The 20839-nt window shown below is 44.7% G+C and overlaps 1 protein-coding gene across 1 annotated transcript in view; it reads right to left on the minus strand.

Moving 5' to 3' along the window:
- Positions 1-15460, minus strand: part of Ablim3 (actin binding LIM protein family member 3) — a 109667-nt gene extending 94207 nt beyond the window's left edge. Inside the window, exon 1 of the mRNA XM_027949352.2 lies at positions 15088-15460. Coding sequence (XP_027805153.1) covers positions 15088-15100 — 13 coding nt within the window. The 5' untranslated portion in view covers positions 15101-15460. The remainder of the gene's footprint in view (positions 1-15087) is intronic.
- Positions 15461-20839: the final 5379 nt, after the last annotated feature.

Below are 20839 nucleotides of genomic sequence, written 5' to 3' on the forward strand. Positions count from 1 at the left end.
TGCTCAGATTCTGTATTAAATTTGGTTAAAAGAAATATATCCAGCAACCAAAAGAAGAAAAAAGCAATTTAGCTGAGTGCAGTGGTGCATGCCTGTAATCCCAGTGGCTCAGGAGGCTGAGGCAGAAGAATCGTGAGTTCAAAGCCAGCCTTGGCAACTTAGCAAGGTCTTTAGAAACAAGGTTTCTAAATAAAATACCAAAAGGGTTGGGGATGTGGCAGAGTGGTTAAGTACCCCTGGGTTCAATCCCTGGTGCAAAAAAATATGTATTCAAATCTTTGCTGGCTTCTCTTTCTTTCAAAGAACAGCCAAGGAAAGAGGGCATCTGTTTAATAACTAGCAAAACAGAGGCTGACTGAAGCTTCTCATCCTTTGCCTCATTTGGTTGTCACCAGCTACACGAGGCGGGTGAGGCAAGGATCACTCCACCTGTTCAATGGGTGAGCAGACTGAGGCACAGGAAGCTGAAGAGATGTGCCAGACGCCAACACAGGCCTCCGTAGTGAGCTTCCTTTTCTACACATATGCCATCCATACCCATATGCACACAGCAGACCCCTTCTACCATTCTGCTCCCTAAAACATTGGAGGATTTTCCTGGCACTACTGGCAGGAAAAAAAAAAGATTATTGTCAGTACAAGTTTAAGAAACAGCAAGAGATTCATTAACATTTGGTTCTCAAATCTCTGCTAAGTATGGTGTTAAGAAAGGGGTAGATATTAATGAAGCAGACAATTATTTTTACTTGCTCAGCCTCTATAAGATAGATTAATGCAAAAAAAAAACCCAAAAACAACAACAACCAAAAATCCTATCAAAATATCTCTCCCATAGTTAAAGAGGCATCCTGTCCTCACTTGACTCCAGGAACTCTGGTACAATAATTAACATGTGGGCCAGAGGCCCAAACTCATTGGCACAGGATGATTCTCAAATGAGAAACACAGAAGCCTCAAATCCCACTCACATAAAGGGCTTACTGACATTACCTATTGCGAAGAATACAGATTTTAAGGGACAGGCAGGAAGAGAGGAAGCAGAATTTTGTCAATGTAGGAAGCAGGTGGGAGGAAGGGTGGACTTCTCACCTAGTTTAAAGCACCATGGATTTTCCCCAAAGCATTCTTTAAAGTTTGTACTCTCAAGTGGACTTTGCTACCAGTTCAGGAGTATTTCCCCATAGCACTGATGTCATAATGCCAAAATAATCTGGGTCAGCACACACATTCCAGCTGCCAACAGAAGGTTTCAGATTCCTGAGCAGATTAGCTATGGGGGATGCCCAGTTGCCCTAGGTTCAAGGGCAGCTTCTGGACCTGGGGTTAACTTGGTGAGAAATGACCTCAGTAAGGGCAGAGACATTCAGATCCAGAAAATCCCCCAAAGAAGGTGGTCTGTTTAGTAGGGAAACATATTAAGGGAATTAGGACTAAGAGGCCCATAACTGGCCAGAGGACTGAAAGGTGCTGAACAAGAAGACAAATAGGGACATTTATTCATTCCACTTGCTCTTGGGTGCACTGCTGGGTTTGGGATGAGGAGAGCCCAGGGAATGGTGGATAATTCCCATGTGTTATGTTGTTACTCTGTTTGTGCTTCAGAATTATTTCAACCTGGAGATGCACGTAGAACCCCCAGATTGTAGCCCAACAGAGGAACCACGCAGCATAGTTATAAATAGAAAGCATCCGGGTCTTCCTAAGAACAGGATGTCCTAAGATTTCCCTGAGTCCCTTGACACAAAAAGCTTTCCCAGATAAGCTTAATCCTGGTGTCACTCTTTTGGGTACCCACCAAGCCCCAGGGAAGACCTGACTCCAAACAGAAAGTCCCCACTGCGTACAAGATTACAAAGTCCACATGCTAAAGCTCATGTGCATTGGCCCAATTATTTATTCATCAATATTTACTGGATAATTTCTATGTGCTAGGGACTGCAGATACACTACCGAGTAGAGCAGCCCAATTTCCTATCCTTTGGGAGTTTATAATTTCATGGGAAAAGATCCATGATGAGTAATTAAACAAACAGGTATTTATAAAATGGGGAAAGTAGAATGAAGGAAATGCGTAAGGAGGACAGATAATCTGAAGGTAAAATATTTCAGCTGAGACTGCAATGATAGGGTGGAGGGTGGGGAGCCAGCTTTAGAAGACCAAGGGGAAGCACTATCCAGTGGAGAATGGCACATGCAGAGGACCTGAGGCTGAAGAGAAGGTGGTGAGCCCCAGACCAGCATGGCTGGAACACAGGGACCAGGGAGAGCAGCAAAAGATGAGTTGGAGAGGTGGCTCTTGATTTGTATGATGCTTAAAGATTTAGCAAAAACTTTTAGAGGTGGTATAGTAGAAATACCCATTTGAGGGAAGCCAGGCTGTTGGCATGGACCCATGGAAGTGAAGAGAAAATAAGCCTCACAGGTCCTACACTTAGCAGCTGGGCTAAGATTTGTAGTCAGTTCTGCTTCCAAGCATAGACTTCTGAGGGGACACACACACACACACACACACACACACACATACACACACACAATTGGGTACAATTTACAGTAACAAAAAACACACAGATCTTAAATACAAAGAATTTTGACACATACAGAAACAGGATATAATCATGTGGGTATATTTCCATCACTCCAGATAATTTGCTGCAATCTTTTGTAATCAGCCACTCCTCTCCCAACCCAAAGCAATCATTGTGATTTCTGTTCACACAGATTAGTTTTGTCTGTTCTTGAACTTTATATAAATGGAATCATACAGTATGTATACTTTTCTCGAACATCTTTTTTTATTGGTACAATATGATTAGACAGAATAGTGTGATTCACTATGATATATTTACACATGCACATAACATAATTTGGTCAATTTCACTATGCCCTTTTATGTCTGGCTTCTTTCACCCAGCATTTTCGTGATTCATTAATGTTGTGGCAGGCAGGGTGTGTATCGATAGTTGGCCACTTTTTATTGTTAAATAGTAACTCATTGTGTAAATACAACACACTTTGATTATCTATTTTTCTGTAGGTGAGCATTTGGGATGTTTCTAGCTTTGGGCTATTATGAATTAAGATGCCAGGAACATTCTTGCATAAATCTTTTTGCAGGTTATGTTTTCATCACTCATGAGTAAATAGCTAAGAAAGGCGTTGCTGGATCACAAGTAGGCGCTTATCAAATTCTTATGAAACAACCAAACAGCTTTCCAAAGTTGCTGTACCATTTTACATTTCCACAGAAATGTATGAAAATTTTCAGCCACTGGGTTGGTGTAAACAAGGGGTTTTAATTTGCCTTTCCCTGATGTGCATATTCACCATCTGTGTATGTTCTTTCATAATGTGTTGGTGAGAATTCTTACCAATTTTTATTGATTTTAGTGTCTAGAAAGTTATTGCCTACCTTAAGGTCACAAGATACTCATTATTTTCTTCTAGGAGCTGTATAATTTTAGCTTTTAGTTTATTTAGGCTTATGATCTATCCTGAATTGATTTTTGTGTATTGATGTAACAGTGAACAGGACTAGTGATGGATAGACTTGTCAAGTTTATACTTGCCCTCTACAACATCAGCTTCACCCCTGATTCATGTTTGGAATCAAAAAAGATTATATATGGAAAGTGTTTAGAATGGGGTCTGACACATAATAAAATACTCCTTAAATTTTAGCTAACTAAGTCCTGGGTTCTTACTAGATGCCTCTGTTCCCCATTCCTATTGGAATGATCCAGAGGTGACAGTATCAAGCCAATATCACATGGTGATTACTTTGTATAATTGAAAGTTTTTCTAATACATTCATATATATATTTCATCACTTTATCACTACCAATCATTAAGGAGCATTCTTCCACCTTCTAGGCACTGGGTTAAGCATCTTACATCCACTCTCTCACTCAGTGCTCACCTTTTATTCCCACCCTGAGAGGAGACTGAGGCATAGGCTAGGGGAGGTCAAGCAACTCCCTGACAACCTCATAGCTAGTAAGTGTCCAAGCTGGAAACTGGACCCAGGCGTCTGCCCACACAGCTCAAGCACTTACTAAACACACTCTCTAGGCTTCTCAACTGGGTCAGTAGCCTAGTGTTCAAAGGATCAGTTTGCACAGTCCCAGAAATCAGAATCAGATAACAGGTCCACCATGGGCCTGAGGGCAGTGACGCTGACCTGGGCAGCAGAACCAGTGCCACTCATCCTTGCTGCCTGCCCATACTCTCTATTGTCCACTCACACTGCTCTACTGCATTCCCCCCACCTCCCTCTGCCTCTGGGCTCTGTGATGCATCAGTTCTGTGTTGCCAGGAGATCTTCCTAAATAATGCACAGCCCTGGTCGGGTCACAACTTGGCTCAAAACCTCTCAGGACTCCTCACTGTCAATTGTAACAAATACTCTTGAGTCTGGAATCTAAAACTCTCAAAGATCTGATCCTCACCAAGCCCACAGCCTTAGTTTCTTACACCCTATAAATTATACACAAACTGATCTTCCCGACACTTCCCCAAATGCTTTATGCCTCTGTATTTTGCTCTGGACCCCAGTTCCAACCTAAGGGGCCAGGACTCAGGAGCTGGAATAAAAGAAAACATTGAGTGAGGTAATGGAATGAGCAAAGAGTGCTGGGGCATCTGCCTGCAAGACCAGCCATCCTACATGTGTTCCCCTGGTGCCCTCATCACAGGAAAAACTGGGAAAGATGGTGAAAAGGAGGAGCAGGTAGGAGGGAAAGGAGGTCCTTGAGTCAGATGGACATAGCTTAGATATTAGCGTCACTGCTGTTTTGCTCACTCGACCTTGTACAACTGATTTACCTGAGACTCATTTTTCTTTCATATAAAAATGAAGATACTGAAATATTCCCCATTTGATTCATTCTTTCATACATTCACTCAAGGTTCTCTTTTAAATTTGAGATTTGGACCTAACTGTTGCTTCTTGAGTCCATTTCCTTTCTGTAAAATGAGAATAATATTAGTATCTCCTTCACAAGACTTTGGGGAAGGAAAAGTGGGCTAATGCCAGTGAGGAGGTTGGCCTGTGTTCCAGTGCTGTTGTAGGGAGCATCATTCCCCAGCAAATACCATTGTGTTCGAAGGACTTGACAGTGAGCAAAACAGGCAGGTTTGTCACATAGCCACCATGGAACTTAGAGTATGATGTAGATAAGAGATGCAAATGAAATCAGTGGGCTAATGAACAAAATAATTATTGACTGTGGCTAGTTCTATGAAGAATAGCGAGATCCAATGTAATGTGGGGATCTTCCTTAGATATAGAATTCAGGGAAGGTCCACATAGGATTGCTGTGAGAATTAAATAAGGTAAATGCAAATGCTAAACATCTGCATTCAGATAGCCTAGCATGGGGGAAAAATGTCTCTGGACTATGAGGGCAAGAAAAAAATCTAGTCCCCGGTTAAGGCATCTCTAACGGGGTTAGACTTCTCTTTGCTTCAGAAATGCTGCCTGCCAGGTCCCTTTTCCCCACTGTGTCAGTACCAGGTTCCATCTCTGCCCTTTGAAAGAGGGATTTATGGTTGCCTAAGGTGCCTGAACCATACAAACCTGACATCGCAGGCAATTCTTTTTCCAGAATGACTCATGCTGGCTGTGAAAATATCTAATGTCATGGTTACCTTAGACCACTTTCAGACAGGCAGGGCTGAGATCCCTGGGCTGTGTCCCCAGATCTCAAAATGCAGGAACAGACCTTGGGCAGCCCCTGCTCTTGCATGCTGAGAGCAGCTTGTAGCAGGGAGATTGACACTTGGTGGAGTGTGCTTCAGGTGCTTAAAATAGATCAACGGTGTCATTAGACTATTGCAAAGCAGTCGTTTCATTGGCCCTGCTGGTAAGGGCAAGAGATAACAGCCCATGGAGAAAGACCTGTGCTTTGCACAAAATTAAGCAGATGCAAGGAAGAGGCTTTGGAAATACAAGCAGGAGAGAGTGGAATTCAGCCAGGAGATGGGGTGGGGCTGGTGTACAAGCATATGAGCAGAAACCACAGTCTGGAACAGCAATACGGAGCCTGTAGGTACCCCTTGTCTGACGGATGAGACACTTAGGAAAGAGGCCTGAAGATGTCTAGGGAGCTGGCATAACCCAGTAGCGTCCTTTGAAATTGACAAGGGATCATCCACACTCTCAGGCAGATAGACCACTGAGTGGAGCTGACTGCTGTCTTCAGTGCTCTCTCCCTAGCAGGATTCAAGTCCTTCCACCTGGTCACTCCTTCCCAGGCATGCACCCATTGAGCACTGTCCTTCCTGAACATAATGCTTTAGAAAGAGTCTAATTGGAATTCTGCAGATTGTTGCTCTGATTTCCTTAAGTCCACAAAGCCCCAAAGCACATTTTTTAGCAGCCCACATTGCTTTATTGGCTCTTGCTGAGTTTTTGATCAGCCTCACCTTCCTCATCCTCTTTCTCCCATGGCTGCCCTGTTTGGTGTTGTGGATGCTGGGAAGTGATGGGGGTGGAGGAGGCGAAGACGTAAAGACATGCTTTAGAGGAACAAGTAACCAGATGTGGTGAAAGACAGAACATGGGAGCGTGGAGGAAAGGGAAATGTGGAAGAGGACTGCTTCTCACCTAACTTAGACGACTCAGTAGATGGAGGTTCTATGGATCAATTGGCTCCATAAGAGCTGAAACATGTTTTTCTTTTCTTTTTTTAAAAGGAGAACAAGTTTATCCAATTTAGGTTGAATTTGAAGAGCCCTGGGCTATCCATATTAGAATCTCAGTGGAAAGTCAGAAAGATGAACCTATGGCTTCATAGAAATACATTTATTATCTTTATCCTAGGGCTTAGCAGAGAGAGCAGGTTTTTTTTTTTTTTTTTTTTCCATTAATGAATTAATTCATCAAATATCTTTTGAGCACTTGCTTGGTACCGGGCACTGTGTTTTGCTTCTGTGAGTTAGTTGCTATCTTGATTTTCTCCATGGGAATGGGGAAGAATATGCTTTCAGTGAAAGAAATTATGTCCTAGGAAAGGTCTTTGATGACCACGTGAGATCACTGCTGTAGCCTTCCAGCACTGCTTCTGGTGGGTTGGCTATTTCCGCTGACCTTGTTGACACAGAGTTCATGCTACTGACTATATGTCCTCAACCAGACCACACATTTTCTCTATGTCAGAACAACCATGGAATGGTTCAGCCTCTCAAATGTCTTCTCTTGAGCTGGAAAAGGTTCCCACAGCTAGGATCTCTGAGCCAGAATCGTCTCCTTTGCTCTAGGCCCCTTCTCCTACTACTAGGTTCCTTAAAGCCAATTGGAGGCAGGACACTGTGTGTCCTGTAATATACTCAGCCTTATCCTGTAGGATATGATATTGCCCTTCTGGGAATGGGCCAGCTGGGAAATCAGGTCCTGGAGTGGGGTTTTGCTCCCTTGGAGAGCACTTCAGTAGCAGGGCAGTGTTAATCAATTGCCCACTCCAGACAGGACCTTCTCCCACAATCTAACAGATCAGCTGCAGTTTCTCCATCTCTTCTCCACATTTGATGTTATATGGGTCATCTACCAGACTGGGGTTCAAAAATTCAGATGCCAACAGTGACAAGGTAATGTAAAAAAAATATTAAGCTGTCATTGTGTAATTTAATAGGAAGTGTCAGCTACGGTGGCAAAGCAGAGATGGCTATATGCCCGTCCAAAGCTAGCACGCCTACTGATCACTGTCACCTAGGAAAATAGGGCTGCAGGTTCATGGTTTTGTTTTTCTAAGAGAAGCTAGAAATCCCAGTTTTGATTTCCCAATTTCTCAATGTTGGTAATAATTCAAATTTATTCAACGCTTGGCATAGGGCAAATAAAACATGTCCTATGATGCTGACCACAAGGGGAACATTTTGCCCACCTGTTTGGTCCTTGAAAGAAGAACCATGTTGGTTCTATTTGCTTCCATGTCCTCAGTATCATACCTGGTGCAGACCTATACTCAATAAATATTTATTGGGTGAACAAATGATCCAATTCTTATTCCCCAGGGACTAAGGAGATTGAAAACCAGTACCTTGCCTGTAAATTCCCTTGTGTTATCCTAACACCACAGCTGTGCATAATGACCTGTGTGGGCATGGGTGGGAGTGTGTTCCAGCACACAGACTGCCTGTGACACACTAAGTCACCGGCAGTCCTCCCATGTGGGGCCCTCTGACATGTGAACTCTTCCTTTCAGGCTCACAGGAAGAGGGTCCACCTGTGTCCATAAGGGATGACAAAATTAGTATTTCAACATCAGGAATAGGTGGATGGCTTTTGTGACATTTGTATCTAATAATTAACTGTCAGCATCTGACACTAGCCCTGGGGAGTTGCTGGTATTCAGGGGGGAAGCCACACCAGTAGGAGAATGTTCTCCTCAAATAGTCATTTCCTTAACAGAAACGATGTAGGAGATTGAATTGTGTCCCCTTCAAATTCATACATTGAAGTCCTGACACCTAGTTTCTCAGAATGTGACCTTATTTGGAGATAGTCTTTACTGAGCTAATCAAGTTAAAATGAGGTCATTAGTATGGGCCCTAATCCAATATGACCAGTGTCCTTACCAAAAAGGGAAAATCTGGACACAGACACCCACAGAAGGAAGAGCTGAAGATATAGGGAGAAGAGCCACAAGCTGGACAGAGACCTTCAGAAGGAACCACTGCTGCCAACGATTGATTTTGGATGTTTAGCCTCCAAAACTGTGAAACCATATATTCCTGTTGTTTAAATCACCAAGTTTGTAATACTTTGCCCTCATAAACTAACATATACTAATTTTAGTCATATTATGAATACTTGCAATATGCCAGGCACTGGTTTTAGCAATTCACAAGTACAAACTTATTTATTTTTGATAATGGCTCCATGAGAGAGGCACTATTATCCACCCCACTGATCATCATTAAAGATGAAGAATTGAGGTACAGAGAAGGCAAGTGACTTGACCAAGGACACTCAGCAGGTAAGGGGCAGGGATGGAATTTAAACCCAGCCATCTCACTCCAGTCTGTGCCCTTAAGAACCACAGGATGACAATTCACTTGGCAAAATACCCCTAAAGTCAAAGGCACTCACATACTTCTGGCTATTTTCTATTCTTTCACAATGGTCTTTGGCTAACATTGGGTGAGGGCCAGTTGGTGACCATTCACCACAGCAGATGCTATCTCAGCAAGATAAAGCTTTTGCCAGATAGGAAAGTTGGAGTTCAGAATTGATATCACTTCCTGTATGTAATCCAAGTGCTCTTGAAATCACATTGTGATTTTCAGAGATGTGTTATACTCATGTTGGATGATTTTAAGATTGTTGCTTACATTATTCCTGGAAGCCCCCTCAGTCTCAAGTGATCATTTGTCTATAATCGCTTCATTCATTTGGGAAGCACTGTTTAAACACCATCCCGCCAAGAAAAAACTCTTCTCTCTTCATAACGTACCATCACCTCAATTTTATCTGTTTTACAGATCTAAGGTTCACTCCTGTGCTTGTGTCTAGAATAGGACCTTTTCTTAAGGAATCCTTAGAGCTCCTGACATTGACAGAGGAAGTCTACCTTGCTCTACCATGGGTGTCCTCTCTTCTGAAACCCCTTGTCTATTCCAGACCCACTAGCCTCATTCCTACCTACACTATACCCTGGGAGGCACCATCACGGGGGTCAACTGCCTTCTTGGTCCTCTGGATTCTGGTTAAATGGGGCCAATAGGGAGTCCATTGTGGGAAGGGAGGAGAGAGGTCAGGATATTTACCTTCAGGCTCCTTCCCTGGAATTGGGCTGCTGCCTTCCTGGAGCCAAGGGCCAAGGGTCCGGTCAGGTAGCCCTTACCCCACAGCCATCTGGGTCTCTGGGCTCCTTCTTTCACCCCTTCATGCTGGGGCAAATTGTGGGGAAGTGGGTAATAGGCCTCCTAGTAGTGGGCCGCCCCAGCTTCTCCTTGTTTGCTTTCCTACACCCTTCCTGCACACATGGGAAGAGTTCTTCAACTGAGGTCCTCCCCAGCCCTGCCAGGACCCTAGCTGAAAGGATCCTCTTCTCCTCCATCCTATAGCAGGAGCAGGCTCTAGGCTGTGCAGTCTATTTTCTAAAGGCTCTTTCCCCCAATTTCTACCTTATGACCTCCCAAATCCTGGTTCTCATACCTTTTCTGAACCAGAGCCACTGTCTCTTCCTTAGGACCTTGTTGTTGTTTTTGGTACCAGGGATTGAACCCAGGGATGCTCAACCATGGAGACACATCCCCAGCCCTTTTAAAAAAGTATTTTATTTAAAGACAAGGTGTCCCTGAGTTCCTCACTAAGTTGCTGAGGCTGGCTTTGAACTCATGATCCTTCTACCTCAGCCTCCTGAGCTGCTGGGATTACAGGCATGTGCCACCATGCTCGGCTTCACTTAAGATCTTAAGTTCCTATTTTGCCATTTTCAACCTAAGTCATATACAACACCAGGTTAATGATTTTCCTGTTACGTTAATGGCTTTCCTATGTACAAAACCCTGCACTGGCTACTGTACCAGTAAAACAGGCAAATTTTCAATCAGAGATTTTGGTTTTTATGATACTGTCATTTCAGAACTTTGCTTGACTCAATGTCAACTCAACCTTGGATTCAACTCCACTTGCTTGAGACCCATGGTATTCCACTTGATCCTCACAAGAACCTTGCATGTTGGCATTTTATCGCTCACATTTTTATACAGGATAAAATTCAGGCTCAGAGAAATAATCTGTTCTGTCCAAGAGCACAGAATACATCATAGATCCTGAATTTGAACTCAGGAATCTATATGACAAAGCTCAGGTTCTTAGTGTCCTGTGAAACCTTTGTGGGGTTACGTGGTCCTTGAATACCCTCTTAAACAAAAGCAAAGTCTGTTGCAAGAAAAGTAATTTAACAGCATGCCAATCCACAGTGAAGAAAGAGCCAGAGGCATTGAAAGGTTCAGAGGCAGGAGAAAGCCTATGAAACCAGGGAGGATGGATGGTACCATTGTCCATGGTACACACGATGCTTACCCAATCCTGAGGATGAACAGCCCTGGGCTTTGTACATAGGAAAGCCATAGCATTCAGGTGCTCTAGGAATTGTGGGTGAGGAGCATAACATTTTATAGGACACAGATCAGGGATTTTGGCTCACTGGGGTTTACCTAGGCTCCCTTGGTTTTGGAACTCCTGGTGTCAACCTAGGAATGGGAGAGACAAGAGGGAATAACGAAAGATTGATGGTTGCCTGAGAACTTGTACATTTGATGGATGGTGCCCCTGTGGATCTGAACTGGGTGAGAGGGAGTGGTCTGGGTTCATGAAAATGGCCGATGTACAAACTGGCATAAAGAAACATCCCAGGATGCATCATGGCTGGGGGCTGCAGACCACAGCTACAAGCCAAAGCTTTTGTAGAGTTGACTGTTTAGGGAGATGGGCTTCAATGCATTCACCACATGGATGAGTGTGTAATGACAGAGACCAGGCTCTGAAGGAAAGGGCAAGATGTACTGTGGGCATACCTGAGGGGGTGTTTAGCTGGACTGGGAGGCTGGGGAGGACTTCTGCAGCTCTGGGGGGTGAGGAGCTGGGCTGGTGCTGTGTGAGGAGGGGACTTCCCAAGAAGAGTGGGCAGGAGCAAGGCTTTAGAGGGAATGGAAAGAGGCAATTGGAACAGGTGCGGGGAGAATGGTGCTACGTGGAAGAGGCGGGGCTGTTAAGAAAGGACAGGCTGTGGACCCCACAGAGAGTACTGCAGAGAGTGGACGGGGAGGACAGGAGGTGCTGGAGTGGGTGATGGGAGACCAGTTATGGGCTTCCCCAGGAGGTCAGGAGACAGATGACAGGTCTTGGAATTCGGTTGGGAGCATGGAAGAGGAAAGAAGGGCCAGATGATGGAGGTACCCCAAGAAGTCAAAGTGCCACCCCTGACCTGCTTACCTTGCCCTCCTCTGGAGTCCTTCACCCAAGGAAGTGGAGACCTCGGTAGGAGCTCGGGCTTCCTGAAGCTTGGTGGCCTGCTCCTGCCTTTTGAGTCTCCCTCCTTCCCCCTCCCTCATTGGCTCTGAGGACCAGAACAGGTCTGTCTGCCACCCTGTTCTATCCACCCCAAGTTAACCCCTGTCTCCCAAGTGCCTGCTGTTTAGCCTACTGATGCTCAGTGTGAATTCAGAAGAAAGGATTCTAAAAATTCACACTGGGGAGTCACTGACTGAGCCTGTTCCTATTCCTGTCACTGAGAAATGGTTTTCTTACTAAGAACAACAGTTTACACATTTTCACAAAGCATTTCCTCCTTATAATCCTATTCAATCCTCAAAAATTACACTCCGGGTATGCTTCTCAATTCATAGTGAAGGTGTGAGATCTTCAAGGTTGACTGGCCTCCTTGCTAATGTCCTAAAGTCAACAGTGACTAATGGACCCAGTGATCACCAGAGTAACTGTGGTGGCCTGACTATCCCATTGTGGACATGTCCACAGCGAAGGTCCCCCTCTTGGTATTTTACATGAAACATGAACATTTAGTCTCCATTCCCTTCTAATTTTTGCAGGTGAGACAACTCTGCTGAAAACCACACAGCTAAGAAAAAGAACAGAACTCAGGACACCCTGATTCCAGGGCCTGAGCCCTATCAACTCTTATAGTTGCCCAAAGACTACAACCCTTGCTCTTCTCCAGATGAAGTGATTAGGAATTTAGAAACAAGCTCGAGATTCATCTGCTCTTGAGTGTTGGCATTTGAACCACTGATTAGGGATTGTACCCACTATTAAACATTACACTTCCCAACACCTTTCACAAGCCAACAGTTAACAGTATGACTTGAAGTTACCACATACTAGCTACGAAGTCACCTACTCAAGGGGAATAATAATACCATGCCCCTGCTCTGGTGGGAGAATTTGGTTGAAAGGCAGCAGGAAAGTGCCTGGCCATAGCTGGGGGGGGGGGGGGGGGGGAGGAGCAAGGTCCCCATGACTGGAAGTGGAAGACAGAAACTAAGTAGGAGTTTCTATTAGGGACAATTTCCGGTCTGAGAATCAGAAGAAATTTCACTTCTCAAAGGGGAGCAGTTTGCTTACATCAGGTCTGCTAAGGACCTCCTGTCAACGCTCTGTCCCAGTGACCTCATGGCCTTGTCCTTCCTGTGAGGTCTGATTTCTAGTCTCTCCATTTGCAGACTCTCAGAGTTGGGAGGAACCTCAATAATGATTGAGTCCAGTGGCAAAGCCCTGAACCTGAGACTCCCCCACAGTGTCCCCCCAGGTAACCACTCACAGAAGCATTTCCTCTCATGGGGAACTCAGGGACTCCTGAGGCTACCTGGGCCATTGTTGTTTATTTTCTCCCACTCCTGCAGAATAAACACTCTCCCTGCTTAGAGGAAGTAGGTGAAGCTGGAATGGCATTTTTGCCAGTCCTCATCTTCTGCAGTATTCAACTCTCTTGATTGTTATAAAATAATAAAAAATAAAAGGAAAATCTCTACTTCCTTCTTACAGGAATATTCAGTGTTGCTACCAAGAGTTTCTTTTTGAAAAGTGCAGAATCAGTCGCTTATTGCCCTCCTTAGTTCTGTGAAAAATAGAAGAGCTGTTTTTCTCTTTTATCATTTAGTGGAAAAAGACTTCCATAAATACATTTTTTTCTTTTTTTCACCCCTAGAGATAGCAAAAACTGACAGTAATTCACATCTTTATTTGCCTGCAAGCACACAGATGCAAACATGTGTGAATGGGTTTACAGGGTTTTGCTCCTTTCCTGAGCTTGGTAGGAGGCCATCCTTCTAGACAGTCGAAATCAAGAGGCAAAATTTTGGGCTGTAAAATGCAGAGGGAGTCCAGGCTCACTCTCTTTCTTAGCATAGATATGCAATACACAAAGGAAGACAGCAGAGATGAGTCACACAAACACATAGTAAATAAATATATTTCATTTCCATCTCAGTGGCTTTTGTTTTGTTTTCCTCTTCTCTATGCCAACGGCCTTGAAATGGAGGGAGGGTGAGGAAATAGTGGGTTTGGGCTGAGTAAGGTCTCAGTAAGGTACTGATTTTTCTTGGCCCTGCTTCAGTTCTAGCTATTTCAGAAAAAAAAAAAAAAAAGTAGATTTTTAGATTAGACGCGTCTCTAACAACCTCTATGATGTTACAGATGAACAATCTGAAATGCAGAGTTGGGACTAATAACAAAGTCAGAGATCCAGGGAAGTGAATGTTGGTAGGGGTCCTCTGGATCAACACCCTCCAACTGATGCTGGAGTGACCTAGACAAGCCAAGCTCACAACAGGGCCAGGAGAGTGAGACTTGAACCTATTTGTGCCCTCCCAAGGTACCAATTTGTGCTCATAGTCAGGGGACTATACTGAAGACAGAGACTGCCTCCTTGTCTTGCTGAATGCATTTCTCTGTAGCAGAGGCCCAAGCCAGAAGCAAAATGTCTGGTTCTGGTTCTGTAAGACTTATGGCCTCTGGCATGTTAGAAATATGGCCCCAAGGGCTTGTCCTTTCTGGGTTTCTCAGGGTGGCCAACAAGCTTGTGGTAGGTAGAGAAACCAGCCCTGGCCTCACCAGGTTGAGGGACATAGGAACTGGATCTTTCACAGCCTCCAGACTCAAAGGTGGCTTCATGAAGATTTGTTTATCAAATTGTTCTTTTCTATCCCATTGCCTGTCCATGCCCACCCATCCTCAAGCCAGCTTCCCTGCTCTCGGCAGATCATGGATAAGAGCTCCACGGCTTTCCAGATGTGTGCAGAGAGGTCTCTTGGAGCCCCCACATCAGACAATGGCCACATACTGCTGCCTAGGCCTTCCCAGGCATTGCTAGAAGGAGACAGCAGCAGCCTTTCCGACAGAGGCAACTGGCGCCGCTGAGTAAACATTAGCAAAATCATCACGAAAAGCCAGACCCCAAAACCATTCCTCAGTCAGAGGGCTCAGAAAGCACCCAAAGGAGTCCGAGGTCAGATGTCCACGCAGATGCCAGGCTTCCTTCTTCCTTCCAGGCAGCCCCGCGCAGGCTCCTGCACCTCCCGCCCCCACCCCTGTTCCCATGGCAAAGGAGAGGAGGATCCACTTACTGCTCGTGTTCATGGTGATGCCTTTGCACTGGGTCTTTCATTCAATACGGAGGCCCCGGTTGCTTTTTAAATCTTCCGTTCTCTCGACCTCACTCATCACCTGGGGGTGAAAAGGCAGTCCAGGGCCAGCTCTGTATCCTCAGGTGCTCTCTCCCTCTGCTGTCCCCTCTCCGCCTGGGCTGGAGCCACTGGCCTTGAAGGCGAGTGGACTAACAGGCGCAGGTGAGAGCAGGAAGGAGAGGAGGCGGGGACACCGGCGGCCTGGTGCCCCCGCGCCCGGGACCCGAACACCGGGCAGCAGCGGGGCTGGCAGCGCCTGCTCGCGCGCACCCCGCACTATTCCAGCCCAGCGGCTCCGGAGCCCAAAGGGGGTGTGGACCACAGGGAGGCAGGGCGGGGGCAGCGCGTCCCCGCCCGGCCTCGGGGAGCAGCGACCCGCCCCGGGACCCACCTCTCGGCCAGCGTCTGGAGCCAGAGGCTCCTGCCCTGGCCCCTGCGACCGGCTCATGAATCCTGCCCGTCGTCTGGGGTCTGGGATTCCAGGGCGAGCCAAGCGAAATAGGAGAGCTCGCCATCCATGATGAGGGCTCACGGGCTGGCAGCGCGGGGGGCGCGGCCGCTCGCTGCTGCCACCTGCTGGACGCGCGGGCGCGAGTCCGAGGCCCCGCCCCGCTGGGCTTCTGCCTGGCTCCTGGGGGCCTGGGGCTTGGAATGGGACCCTGGTGTCCTGGGGCCAACAAGAGGATGCTTGAGTGCTTGTTTTTCTTCTCTTGATACAGGATCTACGGGCTAAACTATGAGAGGGAAAGAAACTTCTTGGGAGGGGCTGGGAAGGAAAGACTTTGCGAGAAGAGGGTTCCCACTCCAGCCCTGGTGCTGAGAAGCTGGGTGCAGTCTAGTCTTGAGCTTGTCACTGCTGTGTGGGCCTGGTCTTCCTCCCCTGAAGAAGGCGGCTGGACCGGTGCGTGAGGTATCGAGGATTCCCATAGCCTTGTACCTATGTCCCCACTTTCCACCCTTTCTCTTCGTGCCCCTTCTTAGCACTGATTCATCTCTTTCTTACTAGAACATTAGTTCCATGAAGGAATGGTCTTGCCAGCAGGGTTAACCTCCTACCCCCAACTACCTAGAACAGTAGGTATCAACAGATCTTTTTAGACTTTCATACTACACAGCTCTAAGGTAGACTGGGCACCTCCACCCAGGCATTTCCCCGTTTGAGGAAAGCAGTAGTATGTGACCTCATGACTAAACTCACGGATCCACCCTAGTTTTTGTATGGTCAACTAGTTCTTACCCCAAATTATTATTATTGTTATTTTGGTAATTAGTTCTAATAGGCGTGTATCATAGAGATTTATTTTTTGAATATTTTTAGTCGCAACTGACCAAAATAGGGTGGGGTTCTTTACATTCCTGTTCCTACTAAAACCTCCACCTTCTGAAAGTAATTCATGATAAATGAAGTGTGACTTTCGAGTGTTGAAAAACAAGATCGGGAAAATCCCTGTCCATAGAAATGATGACATTAATGAAGAACACAGGCAGAATTAAAAAAAAAAAAAAAGAAAGAAACAACTATGAACACTCATACCCTCAACTATTAGACAAGGAAACAGTGGGCCAGAGAAGCTGAGTTATCTGATCTATGACACTCAGCATTTTTTGTCAGACCTGGACCAGATCTCAATTTTAGCTCAGTTCTGTGTAAGAGTGACTCAGTGCACTAGAGTCTGGCGTATCAGGGAAGGTAAAGTAGCCACACTCTTAAAACTAGAGAAAGAACACTTTTTAGATTAAGTCCAGTATTTCTATCTTACACAAAGTGGAAAATGACCCCAAAGCATGATAGCAATTAAAGAATCTTTAGGTAAATTGAAGGTCAGTGGATTTGGAACACATTTTGATAGCTTTTAAGATTTTGTTTTTTTTTCCAGTGGGGTGGAAGCAAAAATAGCTCTAACCTCTTCACAGTCATTTTCAGGCTTTCATATACATAACAAGCCCTGAGATACCAGAAAGAATGAAGATTTCTAGGCTATGGACTCCCTTGCTTAGTCTTTTAAACAGCTATTCCTGTGGATTCACAAACAGATTTTTGCTATTGAGATGAAGAGACCTAAAATAGCTTTTAAAACAATAAGTGATTAATAAGTATTTAAATTATTCCAAAAGATATCTTTAAAGATTACCTACATAGTCATATTGAGATTTATTCCTTATTCAATATATTCCCCCCACCAAGAAAGTTCGAGTTAATAGAGCTATTTCATGAATGTATTTACTTACTGCCCAAAGATTCTGTGTTAAAAAAAAATGTCAGATTACAGACAGTCGAATAAAGAATGGTATTCCTTCATCTATTCATTCAACCACTGCATATTTTTTTAATTTTTATTATTGGTTGTTCAAAACATTACAAAGCTCTTGACATATCATATTTCATACATTTGATTCAAATGGGTTATGAACTCCCATTTTTAACCCGTATACAGATTGCAGAATCACATCGGTTACACATCCACTGTTTTACATATTACCATACTAGTGTCTGATGTATTCTGTTGCCTTTCCTATCCTCTACTATCCCCCCTCCCCTCCCCTCCCCTCCCATCTTCTCTCTCTACCCCATCTACTGTAATTCATTTCTCCCCCTTGTTTTTTCCCTTTCCCCTCACTTCCTCTTATATGTAATTTTGTATAACAAATCACTGCATATTGAATGCTTACTTAGTTTCAAGCCTGTGCGGGCTGCTGGGAATACAATGATGAACAGAACAGACAAGGCTTCTACCCTCCTGGAGGACCAACCTCAGCTTCTATCTTTTATTCTCCATCTGTAAATTGGTTATAATGAGAGCATCTACCTTTTGGGTGTTTTGTGTATTAAAATGCATAGTGTGTTACATGCCAAATGAAGTCTTGATGTCTGCTATTAGGACTGTCCTTCACTACTTATACCTACCCTCAGTGACAATGGTGGGTAGAAATAGAGTGGTGCCCATGAAAATGTGCCTTCAGAATTTTCCAACTACAGGGAGCTTAACTGGCCAGTTCTTTTGTAGTAGGTTCTTTTTAAGAACACACCCAACTGCATGCTGATGGATTTTTAGGAAAGAACTTTGGATCTTGGACAACCCTATGAGGCTCAGTAGCTTTCATGGGGGAAACATTCTCATTTTCCTTGCACAGTTATAAGGATAGGGAGAAAAGGGTTAAAAGAAACTTAGGAAGCTATCCCCCTGAGGATGTTCAAGACAATTGGAGGGGAAAGACGCAGGAGGAAGCTGGGGGTGGGGCTTTCTGTAGCCCTGGCTGTGAAAATCATCAGGGGAGCCGAGGACCTTGCCGCCCTCCTTGCCAGAGCACAGGACTGAGAACTGCGGAGCAGAGGGTCCCTTTGTTTGGAAGTCTGTTTTGAACTTTGAGACTCCAGATGGAGATAAACAAGTCCCACTTGGAAACATACAAATGCTCCCGTTTGTTGGAAAGCCATGTGGCAAAACCATTGGAGGATAAGTTTACTACCCTTTTTGAGGGGAAAGAGGAAGCTTCCTGGGGCCAGCTTCCCTTCTGACCATGACCTTGCCCTTCCAGGATGCTACTGGGCTGCCCACTATGCTTCTCCACCAAGGCTCTGTCTCTCCTGACTTCCTGTCCCTACCTTCGTCATCTGCAGCCCTTCTCACTTTCTGTGCCCCTCACTGCAGTCGTTGACTAATGCAGCCATGGGCTCCTGCCTTCTCTCCACTTGTCTTTCTGTTCCTCCCCTCCTGCTGCATCCTCCACTTCTCTCAGCCACATCAGCCTGTCCCTCCGCAGCCCACGCTGGCACTGCACCTGTTGATGAGCAAGCACTCCCTCATCCTCATCACTATGCAGAGTCCTCTGGTCTCTAAGGGGCGGGAGTGGGGGAGGAGTGCTTGTGGTCTGATGGCTTCTACGAGCCATCCCTATGCTGCAGTTGTACCTCAGCAAGAGTGAGTACTTTTAATTTTGAAAAGGACATATATTTGTTATTAACATGGGGTAGATCTACATATGATATGGTAATCATGGCACATGTTTTAATAAAATTGTAGAAAAATATATAAAGGGTATTGTTTATGGTAATTTATATAGGTGGAGTATGTATTATATAAAACATGATACATATATGTAGACTACACTTAATATTATATGAAATAATTAAGTCATTTCCCCCACATAGGAGATCCCAATCAGATACCATATGTACATATGCAATTGGTGCTTTTTTTAAAAAAAAATCTTAATTAATTAATTAATTAATTAATTTTTGTATGTGGTGCTGAGGATCCAGCCCAGTGCCTCACAGATGCAAGGCAAGCGCTCAACCACTGAGCTACAACCCCAGCCCTGCAATTGGTGCCTTTTTACTTCAAGGTCCCATATCTGCAGATTCAGTCAATCACAGATCAAAAATATTTGAAAAAAAATCGCTTCTGCACTGAACACATATTGCCCTTTTTTTAAAGTTATTATTTCCTAAACAATTCAGTGATTCAGTGTTAACAATAATTTTGTAGCATTTACATTGTATTAGGTATTATAAATGAGAGATGACTTAAGTATGAGAAGATATGCACAGGTTATTTGTAAATACTATGCTATTTTAAATGAGGGACTGAAACATCTATGGATTTTGGTATCTGAAGGGGTTCTGGAACCAATCCCTTGCCAATACCAAGGACGCCTGTGTTTCTCTACTGTGTACCCAGATGGATGCACTTCTAATTACCAAGCCCTTGGACCAAGGTGAATTTCTCGGTTATGTTGGTTTAACAAAATTACTTGTACAGATGGAAGAGATGTTGGCCGACATTTGAGGAAGAACTGAGGTATTTATTTCTTCAATATTTGAAGTTCATTCATTCTTATCTTTATCCATAGCATCTCTTTTATGCCCAGCACTGTGCTGCAGAAGCCCTGGGGAGGAGATAGCACATTGATGAGCACACAGTCTTATGATTACCATCTGTGAAATAAGTGGAGAGGGGGCAGAGTGGACACCAAGAGGGAGCATCTCCCTAAGCAGGTGATATTCTAGTTGAGGCTGAAGGAGAAGAAGAGGAGTCATTCTCAGTGTTGGTGTGACGTTGAGGGGGAAGGAGCGGGCATAGAACTAAGGAACAAAAGAGATCCATGGGCTGGAGGTTGAGATAGGACCTGATGCCAATGGTGTGTCTAATGTCTCCATGTGAAAGAGCTGAGTGTGTGCAGATGGTCATGGAAAACCACACTCTTAGGATTAGTGGGCCCAGGATCAAGGTGGTTCTACTGGGCTGGGAGGATCCTGTTATACAATCTTAGTATAGTATGTGGTGAAGAAACTTTCACAGGATCTGCAAAAGGTGACAGCATATCTCCTAATGTCAAGAAAGGGCATGGAAACAGTGAGCAGAAGTTAGTGTCTATGTATGTGCTAGTCATTTCCCCAGGAACACCCTTAAAGTGCATTCTTTTGGTTGAAGTGGCACATTGTGATCTTGCCACACTGCAATACAAAGCAATGCCTTCCCACAAATTGCCCAGTAACCTCTGAAAGGGAAATCAAATCCCTGCTTGTGAGACAACCACACAGGTTTGACCCTTGGAGTTACAGAGTTGTTGTATGCAAGAGCTGTATGAGTTCTTAAAGTTCCTCCAAATGACCATCTTCTTCGTTCAGAGTCCCCAAGGAACCAGAATTGAGGCAAGTCACACAGTGAGTACACGAGGGAAGTAAAGATAA

The sequence above is a fragment of the Marmota flaviventris genome, chromosome 5 (genome assembly GCF_047511675.1).
Source record: "Marmota flaviventris isolate mMarFla1 chromosome 5, mMarFla1.hap1, whole genome shotgun sequence".
NCBI classification, from domain to species: Eukaryota; Metazoa; Chordata; class Mammalia; order Rodentia; family Sciuridae; genus Marmota; species Marmota flaviventris.